General features: G+C 39.2%; 1 protein-coding gene across 4 annotated transcripts in view; it reads left to right on the forward strand.

Annotated features, from left to right (window-relative positions):
- GCP1 (glycoprotease 1) overlaps positions 1-18487 on the forward strand; it is a 316675-nt gene that overhangs the window by 223812 nt on the left and 74376 nt on the right. For 3 of the 4 annotated variants that reach the window (XM_089402281.1, XM_089402280.1, XM_089402283.1), the window contains one exon: positions 375-463. The exons of the other annotated variant lie outside the window; for it this stretch is intronic. In XM_089402281.1, the coding sequence (XP_089258407.1) occupies positions 375-463 (89 nt within the window). The remainder of the gene's footprint in view (positions 1-374; positions 464-18487) is intronic. 4 annotated transcript variants of the gene reach the window in all.

An 18487-nucleotide genomic window follows, 5' to 3' on the forward strand; every position in this document is an offset into this window, starting at 1 on the left:
CTCATTGTGAAATTAACTTGATGTAACTCAAGGCTTTTCTGAAATTTTTAATGTTATAATTATCTAATATATCTTATGAACAATGCAAAATATTTTGTTGTTAACTAAAGACTTTGGAAGGGTACAATCTTGTATCTTTATAGGTGCTCCCAAAAATTAGCTTAATCAATTTTACGAGTGGCAAATTTCTCAAATACTAGAGAAAAAATGTGGAAGTTAGCTGATAAAAAATTGCTTGAATGAAAACAATCAATAAAGATATTTAGAATGATTTCTTCTTCCTTCTTGGACATGTTCAAATTTAAGTTTAGTTTAAGAATAGATATTTGACTTTTAGACATACTTATTAATTAATATGCTAATACAATAAGCAGGAGTTATGGTTGCTTGGACTGGAATTGAACACTTCCGCCTAGGAAGGTGGGAACCTCCACCATCTGTTGAAGAACCAGAAGATGGTTGGGTCAGTAATAACTATCCTAAACATCTTGGACCAATATTTGCTCTGCAGTTAAAAAACCTTTCTTAGCATTTGAATTTCTTACACATACATCCTAGTTAGTGATTGTATTTGCACCACATTGCAGCTGTTCAAGACATTTAATTGGAACGATTGATTAAGCTTTATATTGTATGAATTCAAATGACCCCACAAGGGAGAAGTTCTGGTCTAAAATATTTTGTTATAGTTATCTAGCCTATCTGATTATAAAAAAATTCTTGGCTGGCCAGACATAATCAACATTGTAATATTTAGAGCTGTAAATGAACAGATGTTGCGATGCATATTTTGCTTGTTCTTAGACATTTACATTATTACAGTACAAATCTTCCATGTTACATTCATGTTGAGCCTACTATAAATATCATAAAGTGAACTGATCGTAGAGTTACTGATACGCATAAAATCAAATTAACAATTTACGTTCTGGATTTTATTAAAAATATATCTAAGATGGACGTTGATGCTCAAAATGGTTTTTGAGCAAGAAACATTCAAACATTCTCGTGAGGCTATGTCCAGAAGAAGGTGGTAATGCTACCCAGATATTTTAAGCCCCAAGGTTTTCCCAAACCTTTGCATTGCTTACAATATAATAGGAAGAGGCTTAAGTTGTTTGTTTGAGCAAGCAAGATTCTGTTGAAAAGTGTAACTAGGTTTGGTCTTCATAATGGCATATGTAAATGTGATTTTATGTAATTGATGTAAAGAAAAATAAAATTATTTTTGTAATGCTTGTCTCATGGTTTTCATGAGCAAGGAATTTTATTTTTAGTAATGGCTCCCATTGTGAGCCTTTAGGATTGGTCATAAAGTCAAAGAGAGTCAATGTCATGTATGAAGGACCCTTCTTGGGCATGTTGCATTTTGTATGAGTCATTAGATAAGTATATATAGCCCTCCAAGACCAAGCAAAGTCTCCTCCTACAAGTCAGCTTCAAAGGATAATAATATCTTCATAAAAGGACACGTCAGTTCACCACATGTCATGTCGGCCAATTAAGCATGGGCAACAACTATAAATAGGGCAACTCAGCCCTATTTTAGAGACAATTCGAGCAAGGTCTGAAGCTAAAAAGGAAGTGCGAGGTTCATCAAGAAGGCAGCCTCTCATCAAACGAAGGAAGGGAGAACATAACCAAGGTTATTTCTGATCTATTTTGGGTGGATACTCTTCACACGTGCAAGGTATAGGGACTGCAGAAGAAGACGAGTTATTACAGGTCAGCCACAGAGAAAGTTAGGGTGATACTCAAGCCATATTACCATAATAGAAGCCTCCATCTAGAGTGAAGGAATTCAGAACATATAACCGAGTTAAGCACTGATGCTAAGTCTGAAATATTACAGGCCTGATTCAAGAAGCCGAGAAAGGAATCTGAGATCTGAAGGGAAGCTGAGAAAAACGAAGAAGAAAATAGTTTGGCAATCGTCGACTCATGTAAGAAGAGGAAGCTTTGTGTCTTGGTCTTGGAGTGGCGAATAGGTCAAGGGTCTTGGTCTTGGTATTCGTCAATTGGAATCTCTATAAGAAGAAGAATTTGTTCGGGTTTTCCTCTCAAAAAGTGAGAGGTTTTGGCCTTGGCTGATAACCTATATTTTGTGTCTCTTGTCTCTTTCTGGTTTATTCATTGGTAACTTTTTGATGAACAAGAACACTAATAACGTAAGTAAAAAAAGATCATAATCTAAAGAAGTAAAAGGCACTCACAAACAGTTACTAATAGAAGAGAAATCAGATAATTGCTATGCTCTAGATTTCTCAACATGGTATCATAACTAAGGTGACTAAGTCAAGGAAGGGCATCTTATCAAGGGATACTCAAGGATCAAATCTCAAGGAAGGCATCAAAGCGAAGATCATCTTGAAGTCAAAGGAAGCATCATAACCCTAGATCAAAGAAGTCTACAAAGAAGTATTGGGATCATCATCAAGAGGGAGAAGGCCAAAACCCTACATCTACTCAAGTTAAAGTGTTTTGTGTTGAAATTTCTAATTTTACCCATTAGAAATTTTATCTGTATTCTCTGGTTTATTTATCCTACTTGTTAATTATGAACAAGTTATTTAACCATATAAATATTAAAATAAACACAATACAGTCTCAACCATCTACATATCAACAGCTAAAAGAAATAGCAAACACACAAGTCACACCGTTATTTTTGGACAACTTTTCCCCATGAAAACCCAACTTGGGAAAACCGGTGCAACAGTTTTGAGTGTTATTTTATTATGTAGTCTTTCTGAGTACAACTCGGTGCCAAACTAGCTCACCTAAGAGAGAAAATAATTCGGCAGTAATACCTCTCTATTCGGAAGCAGATATTTGGAAAGTCTGCCCCACGAAACCCTCTCTAGCACAATCCGAAGCTCAGCGTCAACCCACTTGGCCTCTACGTCAGCCCGAAACCCACTGCATCAGCCCTCTGAGGCTCTGTGCAGTCTCTATGACCCTCTGCGTCACTCTTGCAACCTCTGCATGGATGACGCAGGCCCTTCTGGCCTCTGCGCAGTCCCTTCTTCCTCTGTGTGGCTCCCTCTGGCTCAGCGTTTGCCTCTCTCTGCTTCTGCGCTGGTCTCTCGGCACTATCTCTGCCTCTCCGTCTCGTACTCACTGCCCCTTGTTGCAACTGATCACTGATTTGACTTCTCTTAGCAAACCCCGCTCTAGAGAATCGAATGACTAATCACTCTGGTGTATTCTCCAACTGACCCTCAAGCCTCCTCTTATACTTTTCCTATTGGTCCTTCAACGACCGAGATTACATCTCTAATCAACAGCTAAGATTAGATTTGGCTTGATCCATGTCATTTAAAACTTTCTAACCCAGTTTTATATTAATACCCATTAATATTTTATTTTCCTAAGTTTAGAGTTGGGAACTCCATTAAAAATATTAATTATTTTAATATCTCCTTAACCGGGTATAATTTGCCCAAACCATTTATGAGTCTTGGAGATCTCATGTGCTTTAGCCTCTCCACCATTTTTCATGGCTAGAGCACATCCGATGCTACCCCAAATCAACATTCCCTCTTAGTGATGACTGTGCTCTAGTAATACTCCACACTGAGCATCACTTTGATTATACGACACTGGTACCTGTGTTGATGCTAAGCCTCCCCGCCCAACATCCTCTGCACTGCTGCATCTTGTATTGCTGCCCATGGCTCTGCCACTGCCATTGCTGCATCCGTGCTGTTGTTGGTCCTTTCTCCCAACATTGCATCTGGACTGCAACTCCCATCATGCTGCATCGAGATACTGCACTGCAACTCAGTTACTGAGAAGTAAGTAACTGATCCACCCAACTACTGACATCCCGGTCAGGCTAGAAACACTCCTGATGCTGAAGCTCTCTCTGCCTCTATCTCATGCTCCTTGTATTGCCTTTGTGCCACTGCAACAACTCCCTACCTCTTGCACCGCTGCAAACCTTTCTGTGCCATCCTGCACTGTTGCAACCTCCTTTGTGCCTCTCGCACTGCTGCAACCCTCTCCGTGCTTCTCGGGACTACTGCACTGTAGCACTCTCTGCCGCTTCATTTGCATCCGTTTCTACCGACATCCGCCATCCTGCTACTCACTTTGGGGCTCCTGTAGCAAGATATGATCCAAGAGTTTGGGTACCTCAAGGATCATGCCCCTCATCGCCTGTAGTCCTTCTGACTATAACTCGATGTATTCTCTAGAGGTACATGAGCATTCATGGCACAATTGTCATCCTCCTCTACCTCCTTTTCTGCCTTTCTGGCACTGCCTTGGAATCAGATGCCTCTCTCTTATTTTTCTTCCCTGGACATTGGATCGCATAATGCCCCAGTTCTGCATAGTTGAAGCACTTTATCTTGGAGAGGTCCTTTTTCTTCCTCTTCTCTTGCTTCCCCGCTGATGCCAGAGCTGCATCCTCTTCCTCCTCTTTCTTGATCCAAACTCCTTTGCTGCTACTTCCCGTCTTGGACAACCATTTGATCTCTTCTTAGCGAAGAGCTGCCCGCAATTCTTCCCAATCTGAAAGATTTGCCCTGCCCAGAATACACTGGACGAATGTCTCCCACTCCTCGGAGACTGCGTTTAGAGCGGTCCTCACCATCAATTCCTCATCTGGCGTAGCCCCTATTGAAGTTAGTTGGTCCCGGTTCTCCTTCAATCTATCGAGGAAGTGATCTATCTACTCCCCCTTCTACATCTGGTATGACTGCAGCGGATTCTCAAGTAACATCTTCCTCTGCACAAAAGTGTGCTGATACAACATCTTCAAGATGTCCCACATTTCCTTTGTCGTTTCCTTCTTGGCAATATGCTAGACCACATGATCCTTGACCCCATCAAGGTGTTGAAAATCGCAAGAAATGCTAAAAATAGAAATTGTAAAAATAGCAGTTCAGATACCAGTGTTGGACATAGAAACAAGGAATGAAAAATGAAAGTGATAAAAATAACATTGCTATAAATAACATTTCGAGATACCTTCCTATTTTAGTTAGTCCCTGAAGTTTGAACTAAAATAGAGAAGTAAAATTCGAATTTAGCAGCTGTTTGTAAACTAATTAATTAATTAATCTTGAATTAATTAGTTGTAAAAAATCAAACATGAAGTCTATGTGGGGACATGCGACAGTTTTTCCATTAATTGAGGAATTTATCCATTAGTTAAAGAGATAAGGATGAGTTGTAATATTGAATTGTAATTAGTTGGCTCAGTTAACTGAGTCAAGTCCAGTTAGATTAGTTCAAATAGTTTGTTGTACTAATTGTGAGTTTAGTTAGTTAATGCATGCATGCATGTAACTGCTGCACTTCAGATAATTGAATATTCTCTCATAAATAACTCATGCATGTCAGTTCAGTCAGAGACCCAATTGAGATCAGAGGAAGGGACATTGTACTATCAGTTGGAGGATTTTTCCTATATAGGAAACTCATCCATGTAGAAGGAATTATTTCCTTCAGGATTGCGCATTTAGATCATAGGTTAGTGAGTGTGTGAAGAGGCCAATTCACACAGGTGGCAGAACTGGACCCCAAGGAAAACTGTGCAAGGAAATAGGAGGCTTGGAGGGCAGAGGAGAAGGTTTGTGAGAAGCCTTTGACTGTCTATGGGCAACAGTTGGATTGCAGAGAGAGCATAATAGCTTGTGAGCTGATTCTTTTTGTAATCTGAACATATTTCCACTTGTATGATAATATAGAGATTGGGGTTTTAGGCTAAGGCTTTCCCCATTGAATTCTCTTTCTCAGTTATATGTGTTCTATTTGATCTTGCTAAAATTCGATTAAGCTCCCGCAATTTTGTTGTAGAAGTAGATCTTGTATTTTTCTTTAGTATATTGCATAATCTGTTGATCTACAGTGGGAAAGTCTACATGGTATCAGAGCAAAGGTGATCAAAGGCGAAGAACAATATACAAAATGGGAGAAGTTTGAAGTTTGAGGTTCTTGAATATTGAAATCGAATTCTTATCACATCTCAATTTCACCAATGGCGTTCAACGGTTTAAGGTTCGAGTATGCCCTTGATGGCAACTCAAATTATATAGCTTGGAAGGATCACATGGAAGCAGTATTAGAGGATATTAGTCTAAAGGACTTCATTGATCAAGAAGTCCCCAAGCCTGCAGCATCTGATGCGACAGAATTGGCGGAATGGAAGAAATGTGTGGCTAGAGCAAGGAGAATCCTCGTGGAGGGAGTTCGAGATCACATAGTCTCGAGCCTCCGTGGGAAGGAGACACTGTTTTTGATGTGGAAAACATTGAAAGATCTATATCAGAACAACAGCGATCAGAGGAAGCTGGCGCTGAAAGACAAGCTTCGGAAAATCAAGTGTGTAAAGGGCGACACGATCTCTACATATCTGAACAAGCTCACCACCTGCAGGGATGAGCTTGAAAATGTAGGGATCACGACAGCCGATGATGACATGGTGAGTCTTGCACTCCTCGGTCTTCCTAAGAGCTAGCATAGCTACCAAGACTCGGTTAATGGAAGAGAAAAACTGCTAGATTGGGAACGACTTTAGTCGAATCTGATGCAGGAGGAGATAAGAAGAAGCACTAGGGATGGTTCTTCATTCAAGGAGGATGAAGAAAACTGCGCCTTGGCGGGTAAGGCAAAGAAAGGGAAGGAGAAGGATTCTCATTCCAAATCGCGTTCTTCCTATGGTGGGAAGAAGTTTGACAAATCGAAAGCGCGATGCTTTCATTGTCATGAGGTGGGCCATTTTGCTACAAATTGTCCACTGAAGAAATCCAAGAAGTGATCCAAGGAAGGATCAGAAGGTGAGGCACTGGCCTCACAGTTCGAGTTGGATTTCACCCTCTTCGCATGCATGGTTTCATCCACGGTGGGATGTGGTTGGTTTCTTGACAGTGGAGCTTCTTTCCACATGACCGGGGACAAGAGTTTGTTCAGTACCTTAGAGGAGAACGATCTTCAGATACTCATAGCAATGGGTAATGATGAAATGTATAGTGTCTCAGGTGTAGGCACGGTTGTTTTTCAGAGGGAGCATGGAGCTCGCATTACCTTGACTGATGTCAAGTATGTACCAAGACTGAAGAAAAATTTGGTGTCGATCAGAATGCTGGAAGACAAAGGCTATGATGTTGTCTTCAGTAATGGAAAGGTTTTCGTTAGACACGTCACCATGAGACAGGTGAAGCAGATCAGTTCACGAGTCAAGAACCTATATGCTCTTGAGGTTCAAGATGCATGCAAAGCCTTGAGGAGCAAGGCAACTGATGGAGACTTGGTGGTTGAGAGGGAGAGTACATTACCTCTCAACATGCAGTGCCAGAAGAAGTCTCAGACAATTGTGAAGGAGCCACAATTGGTGAAGCAGCTTCAGGAGGTTGTGGAGCAACCACAACTAGAGAAGTTGAGAGGAGATTGAGTGGAGGCATCCACTCATGCAGAGACCTCCAGTAGGGGAAAATTTCGAGCCAAGTGGGCAGAGGGATCACATGCATCCATACCTCCAGGTTGGAGGTGGGGCGATGTGGAGTGACAGTCCCAAGAAGGCTGGAATAGGGGCAAGATCATTGAGGTACCCAACCTCTTTGATTAGACCTTGCTACGGGAGCCCCGACGAGGAGTAGTAGGACTAACTGAGTGGGTAGAGAGATGCGGATGGAGCGGCAGAGAGAGCTACAGTGCAGGAATCCCAAGACAATGCAGAGCTAGCAGGCTGCAACAATGTGAGAGGCACAGGAGTGTTGCACCAGTGCAGGATGGCACAGAGAGGTGTGCAACGGTGCGAGATGCATGGAGTGTTGCAGCAGCTCAGAGGTCAAAGAGGGAGCACTTGTCAGCAGCAGATGGAGCTTCAACATCAGAGGATGTTTCTAGCCCAACAGAGAGGTCAGTTGGGAGTTTTTTTTGTTTCTAGAGTTGTTGGAGCAATAACACTTGGGAGAAGTGTTGCATGCAGAACATTCCAAGGGTTCAGGATCGGGTTCGAGTTGAATGCTTTTCTTGTTGAGAGGTAGTGTTGAAAATGGCAACAAGAAATGCTAAAAATAGAAATGTTAAAAATAGCATTGCTATAAATAGCAGTTCAGGTACGAGTGTTGGACATAGCAACAAGGAATGAAAAATGGAAGTGCTAAAAATAGCATTGCTATAAATAGCATTTCGGGATACCTTCCTATTTTAGTTACTCACTGAACTAAAATAGAGAAGTAAAATTCGAATTTGATCTTAGCAGTTGTTTGTAAAATAATTAACTAATTCATCTTGAGTTAATTAGATGTAGAAAATCAAACATGAAGTCTATGTGGGGACATGCAACAGTTTCTCCATTGATTGAGGAATTTATCCATCAGTTAAAGAGATAAGGATGAGTTGTAATATTGAGTTCTAATTAGTTGGCTCAGTTAACTGAGTCAAGTCCAGTTAGATTAGTTCAAATAGTTTGTTGAACTAATTGTGAGTTCAGTTAGTTAATGCATGCTTACATGTAACTGTTGCACTTCAGATAACTGAATATTCTCTCATAAATAACTCATGCATGTTAGTTCAGTCAGAGACCCAGTTGAGATCAGAGGAAGGGATAGACTATCAGTTGGAGTATTTTTCCTATATAGGAAACTCATCCATGCAGAAGGAATTATCTCCTTTAGGATTGCGCAGTTAGATCAGAGGTTAGTGAGTGTGTGAAGAGGCCAATTCACATAGGTGGCAGCACTGGACCCCAAGGAAAACTGCGCAAGGAAATAGGAGGCTTGGAGGGCAGAGGAGAAGGTTTGTGAGAAGCATTTGGCTGTCTATGAGCAACAGTTAGATTGCAGAGAAAGCATGATAGCTTGTGAGCTGATTCTTTTTGTAATCTGAACATATTTCCACTTGTATGATAATATAGAGATTGGGGTTTTAGGCTGAGGCTTTCCCCGGGTTATTCTTCTGTGTTCATGTGTGAATGAATTCTCTTTCTTAGTTATATGTGTTCTATTTGATCTTGCTCAAATTCGATTAAGCTTCTGCAAGTTTGTTGTAGAAGTAGATCTTGTATTTTTCTTTCTTATATTGCATAATTTGTTGATCTATAGTGGGAAATTCTACACAAGGGTTGTGCATTTCGCGTTGGCCATTGCTTCCTCATACTTTTCATTGTTAGCTGGGTCAACTGGGATAGGCATTGTTCTCAAGGCGAAGGCCTTGATGCGATGTCTATTTAGAATCGACAGGATCCTGGCCTTCTAACACCAAAGCTAGACACCTCGTCCAGCCCGTCCTGATCCCTCAGTCCATTCATGGCCATCTCTTTGCTCTTCCTTTTCGACTCCTCCGAGTCTCTACTTTCCTCTGGAAGTTCTCTCTCCGACTCCCTCTGAGTCTCGATTTCCCTCCTGGAAATTTGCCTGCCAACCGTCGAGTCGCACCTCTCCGATCTCCTATGCACTTGCAACACTGATTTGAATTTCTTGGCTAGAAACCCGTCTAGGTAGCGACTCCCTCTACCTTGGTTTTGCCCTATTAGGTATTGTTTTGTCTCAGCAGCAAAAACACCCCACAAGCTTCACTCCCCGCAAACTGCCCACAACTTCCTAAGCCCGAGCAACCGAGGGACTGAGCCTCTAGGCTCTGCGCAATCCTGACACTGGCTAAAATGCTCCACTTGCCAACTGCGTCAACCCTCCTAGTCTCTGCGTGGCTCTTCGTGAGCCTTTTTTGTCATCCTCAGCCTTTGCATTGGCGTCCCTCTGGCTCGAACTGATGCCGCAGTCCCTCTGCGTCAACCCTTCTCCAGCGCTTGTTGCTAGGAACAACTTTTGTCACTCGGGACAACTATTTCTGCTGCAAATGCTCTGATTCAGCTGGTGCCTTCAGCTCTCTTGTGATCTGCAACGCTCTAATACCATTTTGAAATTTCTAAGTGTTACCCGTTAGAAATTTTATTTGTATTCTCTGGTTTATTTCTCCTACTTGTTAATTACGAACAAGTTATTTAAGCATATAAATATTGAAATAAACACAATATAGTCTCAACCATCTACAAATCAACAACTGAAAGAAATAGCAAACACACAAGTGACACCATTATTTTTGGACAACTCGTCCTCGGAAAAACCCAATTTGGGAAAACCGATGCAGCAATTCTGAGGGTTATTTTAATATGCAGTATTTTTGAGTACAACTGGGTGCTAAACTGACTCACTCGACAAAGAAAATAATTCGGCAGTAATACCTCTCTATTCGGAAGCAGATATTTGACAAGTCTGCCCCATGAAACCCTCTCCAACACAATCTGAAGCTCTGCATCAGCCCACCTGACCTTTGCTTCAGCCTGAAACTCACTGCGTCAGCCCTCTGAGGCTCTGCGCAGCCTCTACGATGTTCTGCATCACTCCTATAGCCTTTGCGTGGATGACACATGCCCTTCTAGCCTTTGCGCAGTCCCTTCTGCCTCTACGTGGCTCCCTCTGGCTCATCATCTGTCTCTCTCTGCTTCTGCGATGGTCTCTCGGCACTATCTCTGCTTCTATGTCTCGTACTCACTGCCCCTCGCTGCAACTGATCACTGATTCGACTTCTCTTAGCAAACCTCGCTTTAGAGAATCAAATCACTGATCACTCTGGTGTATTCTCCAATTGACCCTCAAGCCTCCTCTTATACTTTTCCTGTTGGTCCTTCAACGGCCGAGATTACATCTCTATTCAACGGCTAAGATTAGATTTAGCTTGATCCATGTCATTTAGAACCTTCCAACCTAGTTTTATATTAATACCCATTAATATTTTATTTTTCCTAAGTTTAGACTTAGGAACTCCATTAAAAATATTAATTATTTTAATATCTCCTTAATCAGGTAGAATCTACCCAAACCATTTATGGGTCTTGGAGATCTCATGTGCTTTATCCTCTCCACCAATTTTCATGGCTAGAGCACATCCATGCTACCCCAAATCAACATTTTGAAGACAATTCATTTAAAGAAAGCTAGATCAAAAGGCGGTGTCATCTCACTCTCTGTGGGATCAAGGATCATTCTTGAAGAAAACTACCTTCATTAAGGAGAAATTTTCTATCGTTTATATCATCAACATCAAGGAAGCAACAAGAAGAAGGAGCATCCTATCAAGTAAGTATATTTATGTCCACATCTGAATCTATGAAAATGTATTTTTGCAAGGAAAGCAACAAATTGGTTGGGGCATCAAACTATCTTGCCTGGAAGAAAAGGAAAGATCTGAATCTCATTGAAAATGAGGTTATGGAACATGTCAAAGGTTCTATCACTAAACCTAGAAAGGAAGATGCTCAAGCTCTTGCCAAGTATATGAAAGGGGAAGTTGTTGGAAAATCCATAGAGGCGACAGTTAAATGATTTTCCTTATTATGACATTATCTTGTGATGGTTTCTTATTATTATTATTTGTTCATTCAATTTATCTTTTTATTCTCATCAAGACTAATGCCAATCAATAAAATAGAGGACAGAAGATGTAGGCACGTTGCCGGGACAAAACCCCACTCTAGGGGAAAGCCCAGTGAAAATTCTTCCTTTAGTAGATTTAAGATGAGACGACCAAGACCTTTACATCTTAGACTCGAAACTACCTCCATCCATCAAGTCAACCTTATCTCTATGCTTGGACCGAATCCTTATCACTGTGTTTGCATCAAGACTTCATCACTGAACTTCTTCCTTACACAAGCATCGAACTTCTTTGAACTTCCTTGAGATGAAATCACCAAGTTTTTCTTCACTGTGACAATATCGAATCTCCTTACTATGATATATCACTGAAACTCCTCACTGTGATATATGCGAGTTCTGTGGTCACGAGTTCATCTCTTCACTGTAATTTGCATACCTTTTATACCTTCTTACTGCAATAGCACCAAACCTCCTTACTGCAATAGCATCGAAAAAATTCCTTTCTCAGATGGCATCGAAATATATTCACTGTGATAGAACCAAAGTTGGTTTTCTTTGATAGCAACGAAGTTTATCTAGCAACCAATTCGAGCTCCTTTTACTGTAACAATATCGAAACAATCCGAGCTCTGAAATTCTTATACAAGCTGTCTATGGTGAGAGAAATGCAAAGACCTTATGCCTGTATATATAAGTGTTATCCCATATAAATAAGCTAACATAAGTTTTCGAATAGTTGTGTCTTCACATAGGCCGACATGAGTGCACCTTATGGAAGCCGACTTGAAGAGTATTCTTTCAATAGCAAGGAGACTTTGATGGATGGAGGAGTCTGCTCAAATTTGACTTTGACAAATAACCTAAAGCCTACTATTGACCACTCTGCGTTAACTACGCTATAGCAGTGTACATTTTAGCAAGCAGATTCCATCATGTTCAGGCAGTAAAGATTATCCAGATTTTATCGTCATCTTCAGTGATAATTTTGTAAAATTGTCAACCCATTCTGCAAGTTTTCGAATAGTTGTGTCTTCACATAGGCCGACATGAGTTCACCTTATGGAAGCCGACTTGAAGAGGATTCTTTCAATAGCAAGGATACTTTGATGGATGGAGGAGTCTGCTCAAATTTGACTTTGACAAATAACCTAAAGCCTACTGTTGACCACTCTGCGTTAACTACGCTATAGCAGTGTACATTTTCGCAAGCAGATTCCATCATGTTAAGGCAGTAAAGATTATCCAAATTTTATCGTCATCTTCAGTGATCATTTTGTAAAAGTTGTCAACCCATTCTGCAAGTTTATAATGTAAATGATCCTAGTAAGACCATCTATGCATGTAACATCCTAGGTAGTCCTACCTTTTTGGTGACGATTTCTATCCTAGGAAGTTTTTTGTTTCACCGATTCATGTGTGTTTCTAAATATGGATGATCGGCATAGTTTTTCCCTCTAGCCTCACCCCAAGGCTAGGGTGGATTTTGTTGTCAAGATTTTAGGCAAGTCCTAGTGTTCTAGTTGAGTCTTTTATAAAGTAACTTGGGAGTAATTTAAGCTAATTGGCTAAATTGCTTTATTACAAATTACTTGGTTTACTAGATCATATTTGAGTCGTAGAATCGGGTAAATGATTGAGGGTCTATAACAAACAGGTGTTCTCCCTTCATGTGTTAAATTGTAATATCTTGATGTAAAAAATATTTTAATGCATGGTCCCTTATATTTAGACACCATGGCTAAATTATTTGAGGGTTGAAAAAATTATTAATTTTCTCATGAGTCAATTAATTAAATTTTTGGCAAAAATAAATTAAAATCATAAGCCATAAATTTAATTAATTTTAAGTCCTACGATAAATTAATTCCCAAATTAAAAATTCATGGTTTCTAGAAGAATTAAATTTTGGAAGTCCCCGACCAAGAGAATATTGAAAATTTCAAGAGATTTTGGACCCTTGGGCCATGGTAGTTAAGTCAAAGTCAATTTTTTGAGGAAATCAACTCAAAATAATTAATTTTGAGTTGATAAAAATTCAATTAAATGAAAAATTGGAATTTCCTCAAAAATTAAAATAATTTCGATGGAGGAGATTAGAAGATAATTTTTTTTTTTAACAACTGAGATTACTTTGACGATAATCAAGCCAACTAACCATTGGAGAATTAATCTATAAATTAGAGGTCATTTGTCATTCGAAAGGATCCGATCATTGAATCGTGTACTAGCTCTTGAAGCTTTTGTAAAATTTTCTGGAATAATACAACGCAAAGTCTTTGGGGTTTTACTTGATGGCAACGTTCCTCTTTGGTATTTTATGGTAATTTGTATTTAAAGTTTTGCGGATCTTATTTATAAGCTACTGGTTAATAACTCTTGTAGATCAATCCATTGCATAGATATCTTGCTTAGGTTATTGGGTTTTAATATAGCATTAATATTTTTAATTGATTAGCAGGTATCTCTAAGCTTTAAAGATTTAATAGTTATCATATACCTTTATTGGTTTAAAGACTTATTTTACAAGTGTGCAAAAATCATTTGATTAAGAAATTTTGGGCGTTTGGAGAAGTTCTTTGTTGAACCAGCTGACTCCCGAAACTTAAGATCTAGAGAGCCTTCTGGATTAGAATTCCTAGATTATCTAACGATTATATCTTGCAAGGGTGTCTTGTGCTAGTGCGTAAAACTTAAAAAATTATTTATCTTCAAATATTGTGCTAAATTGTTAGATATGACTAGAAAGAGTCTCAAATCTACAGATATGGGAGCGGAGTTGGATTCATACTCCTCAGATATGATAGATCTGTGAATTATTTATATAGATTTGTAATTAAATTTTGTAGATCTGAAGTTTTTAATATCTGGGTTCTGGGATTTCATTTTATTTTGTACATATTGGGTTTTGGGTATTTCATTTTCTGATTGTGCAGGTACAAATCTGAAGGATTCCATCCGTTTGAAGCCAGATCTAGACCTTGGTGGGCAAGATCTAACCTCAGTACCATTTTGCAGGGACAAATTATTCAAAGATATTTTTCAGTCCAAGGGTTTCAAATTCAGATTTGAGGATTTCATAAGTAAATTCTAAGAAAAATTTGAAGCAAAAGTACATCAGTTTGAAATATAATTTTTTGGGATTTTTTTTTTTTTTTTTAATTTTTTAGGGCCCTTGAGCTACCATTTTTCCTCCCATTTGCTGCCTTGAAGCTCCAACTATCTCCTCCTTTTCATTTTTGAATTTTTTCCTTCCCCTCATCAACATCCCTGCCAGACTTCTCCTCTGCTTTTTTTCTCTCTGTCAAAACCCTCAGCTCTCTGCTTGTTTTTCTTCTTTCTCTTCTGCGATTTATCCTCACGTAGTTCTTTCTCCTCTGCATTTTTTATTCTCCTCTTTGTGTCCCTATCTCTTTGCAGCATGCAGTCTCTTTTCCCTTCAATCTGCAGTCATCCCTTCACTTTTCCCTCTGTTTCGCATTCTCCTGCAAGATGTCCCTTCTCCTCCACGCAACTAAGCCTTCCGCCTCCCTAACTCGCGGCTCCCCGCATCCATTGCTCCCCACCGCATCTGCCTCTTTCCTACTCGCTGCCTGTACACTGCTCAATTCTTCTAACCTTGCGTAATTTCTCTCGCCCCTTGAACCTGCATACAATGTCATCTCTCTCTCAACCCTAGCGTTGGCTTAAGTCAACACTTTAATGCCTTCATTCAATCTTCTTTTCGATATTTGGGTTTAGCCTTTTAAAATTAAAACTTTCATAAAAATTTGATTAATTTTTTTTTTTTTTAAGTGGCCTTTGGCCCATAAAAAAAATTCCACTTTAAAAAGTAAAATTTTGGCCCTTCAAGAAATTTTAATATAAGCATTATCGCATTAATTTGCCATAGTGTGACATAATTTTTTTTTAAATCTAAAGTTATTTTTAAAGTTTTTGTGATAAAATTTTTGGGGCTTTCAATCTTTGAAATATTTTTGTAGGGTAAAAAATTTAAATTTTTCCATAGTCAAGGCAACATATAAAGTTTTTCAAATTTTTCTAAGTTTGACTATAGGAAAGGAAATATTTTTTGGATTTGAGTCATTTAGAAAATCATTTAATTCCATAATTACTTGAAGTGTTTACTCGATTAACATCTAAATTTCATTGATTTTCCTGGTAATTAATTAGTGAAATTTAAGTGCTTAAGCCTTTTCCATACTTCAACTAAGTTTCATGATCATTGGCATTGGGTTTTAAATTTTAATTGAAATTAACTCAAAATTTGCATTTATTTACTTGAACTATTGGATTTATTTAAGACTGAAGGTGTTGAAGAGAAATGCGAACCAACTGCTGAAATTTTGCACTCAAATACACCCAATCGCAATGTTACTTGGGAGCGGGAGCGGGAGCGAAAACGGGAGCGGGAGCGACCATTTTCAGAAGCTCCCGGTTTGGGAGCGAATCCGGGAGCGATTTTTTAAAAATATATATATTTTTTATATTTTTTAATTTTTGATACATATATGTCAACAAAAACATGGAGAATGATGAAATAGACATAAAAAACATAAAAAAACATAAATTGATCATTGAACCATATCACATCAATCATCTAGAAATTATAATCGTCATCAACCATGTCCACAAGTTAGTAAAATACATATTACAACTGCAACATATTGAGTCTTATAAATCATGATTCATCAAATTCAATATTAAAGTTTCAACTTCAAGCTTTCAGAATTGAAAATTCAATAACATTTATCATCATTGATCACCAAAGTTGTACTTGTAAACTAAGTTTAACCATTACAAGAAGTAATATCGAAGATATTTCTAAGTCCTAACTTCTAACTGTTAACATGATATGAAATGTTAAAAATTTATAAAATGAAACATGAATAATGAGATGAAATGAAACAACTTTAGTGTTTCACAAAGCATCATATTCATAATTCACAATCATTACCAATGAGTTATAATTGCCAAGGCCCAACTTCAAACTTCAAATTTTCATTGTCACAGTGATATAATGTTTACAAAAAATATCATAATGATATGAAAGAGTCAAGAGTCAAGAGTCAAGGACTCAAAACTCAATAGTTATGAAAACTAAAGTCTAATAGAAACTAAAAAAGACAAGTAAACTGTAAATCTACATGTGGCCCTTGCCACGAGAGTCTCCAGGAGTATAAGCAGGTCGTGGTTGTCTTCTAGGAGTCTCCCGCACAGACCGACGACCAGAACTAGAACCTCCACGCGAGGGTGTAGATGGAGGTGGCGACAGCAAAGGAACAAGACTCGGACCTCGAGCACTGCTACTGGATGGTGGAGGTGGAGGTGGAGGTGGCATGGCTGCTGCTTCATTTTCATCCCTTACAAGTTCCTCTTCTAGTTCTTCAATATGTACAATGCCATCCTCCAAATTGTCGTCCTCTGGGTGATTGTCCCAAATTTTATATGTGGGATCCTCATTAGCCCGATCACAGTAATGACTCAACAACCTCAAGTTGTAGTGCACATAAACCAAGCTTTCTGCTTGGTTTTCGTTGAGTCAGTTTCTTTTCACATTATGTATATAACTGTAGGTGCTCCAACACCTCTCTGCAGAAGAAGAATTTACAACCTGTGAAAGAACTTTTTTTGCCAATTTTGGCAAAAGTCCGTGGCCGCCATATGTTTCCCACCATGTGAGAGAACCAAATTTATCTTTGTCGTCCATTGCATGGAAGTTACCAAACAAACCAGTGCCACTGAAGTATCTGCCTATTTCAAGGCACACAGCTGCACATTCCTCCCTGTCAGGCACTAACTTTTCTAATGCTTCCAGATATCCTTTAGTTACCTCTTGATCTAAATGGGGTTTGGTCCTAACCCCACCCCCTGTTGCAGGTTGGCCCAACCAAGATGTAGAGTAGTATTTTGGCGTAAGGATATACGCCAAGCAATGTAGTGGAAGGTTAAGCCTATTCCACCGTTCACACACACAATCATGAATCAGTTTGTACAAGTTGGGATCTCTATTATGAACAATGTCTTTTATTTCCCCCAACATGGTATCCATTTGCTCATACACCTCGCCAATCACTGGTTTGTCTGTATCTGCAAACCGAATCATGTGATAAATTGGCTTGTTGAAATCCAATACCTGCCTTACAGTTGTCCAAAACTGCCCATCAAGAGCGGCCTCCTCCACCATTTCAAAACCTGCCATGTCAGCTACATTTGTAGCCCTTTCCTTTAACACCTGCCAATGTGGACTTGATACCATGCTAGCTAATGCCTCTCTTACCTTCATAAGGCGCCTGAAGGTGAGGTAATAGCTACCAAATCTAGTCCTCGCAATCTTCAGCAACTCCAATCTCGAGTGACTGTGGAAAAGGCCATGGGTATTGCTATGATTTGTAATAAATTTTATCATTTGTTTTCCTTTCTTGTACAAATTACCAATCCATTGGTATTGTTCATTTTTGTTTTTGACAATATCATGCAACAGAAGGTTCAATGTGTGAACCAAACATCCAGACCAAAATATGTTCGGGTATTTATCCTTAATAATTGCTCTCGCTGCCTTACAATTAGGAGCATTATCAGTGATGACTTGGATGACATTGTATGGGCCAATACGCTCAATTGTTTCAAGTAATGCTTCTGCAATGTTGATAGCGGTCTTGAACTTGTCTGAGTAATCATGTGCAGCTAGAAAGATGGGACCACTAACAGACACAGCAAGAACACTTATCAATGGCTTGCCTTTTACATTTGTCCATCCATCAGATACAATGGACACCCCATTGTCAGTCCAAGAACTTGTCATTTTATTCAAAGAATGTGATATTTTTGCTTTTTCATGATCAAGGCCAATAGTTCTTGCCTTGTCATACCCAGGGCTCTTGTATCCTTTAGGGGCATCATTTATCGCAGAAACCATTTCGTGCCAATAAGGTGAGTGTAGAACATTGAATGGTATCCCACATGCATAGAGGAACCTGTAAACTTTTGAATCCACATCATTCCTACACCCCTCATCAAGGAAATCTGATATGGTTCTATGCCTTAAAGATGATGACCATGTGCCTCCATGTCCATATCCACTGCCTTGGGAGGATGCT

The sequence above is a fragment of the Pinus tabuliformis genome, chromosome 2_1 (genome assembly GCF_031772625.1).
Source record: "Pinus tabuliformis cultivar Carrire ecotype Pingquan chromosome 2_1, CPIR1, whole genome shotgun sequence".
Lineage (NCBI taxonomy): Eukaryota > Viridiplantae > Streptophyta > Pinopsida > Pinales > Pinaceae > Pinus > Pinus tabuliformis.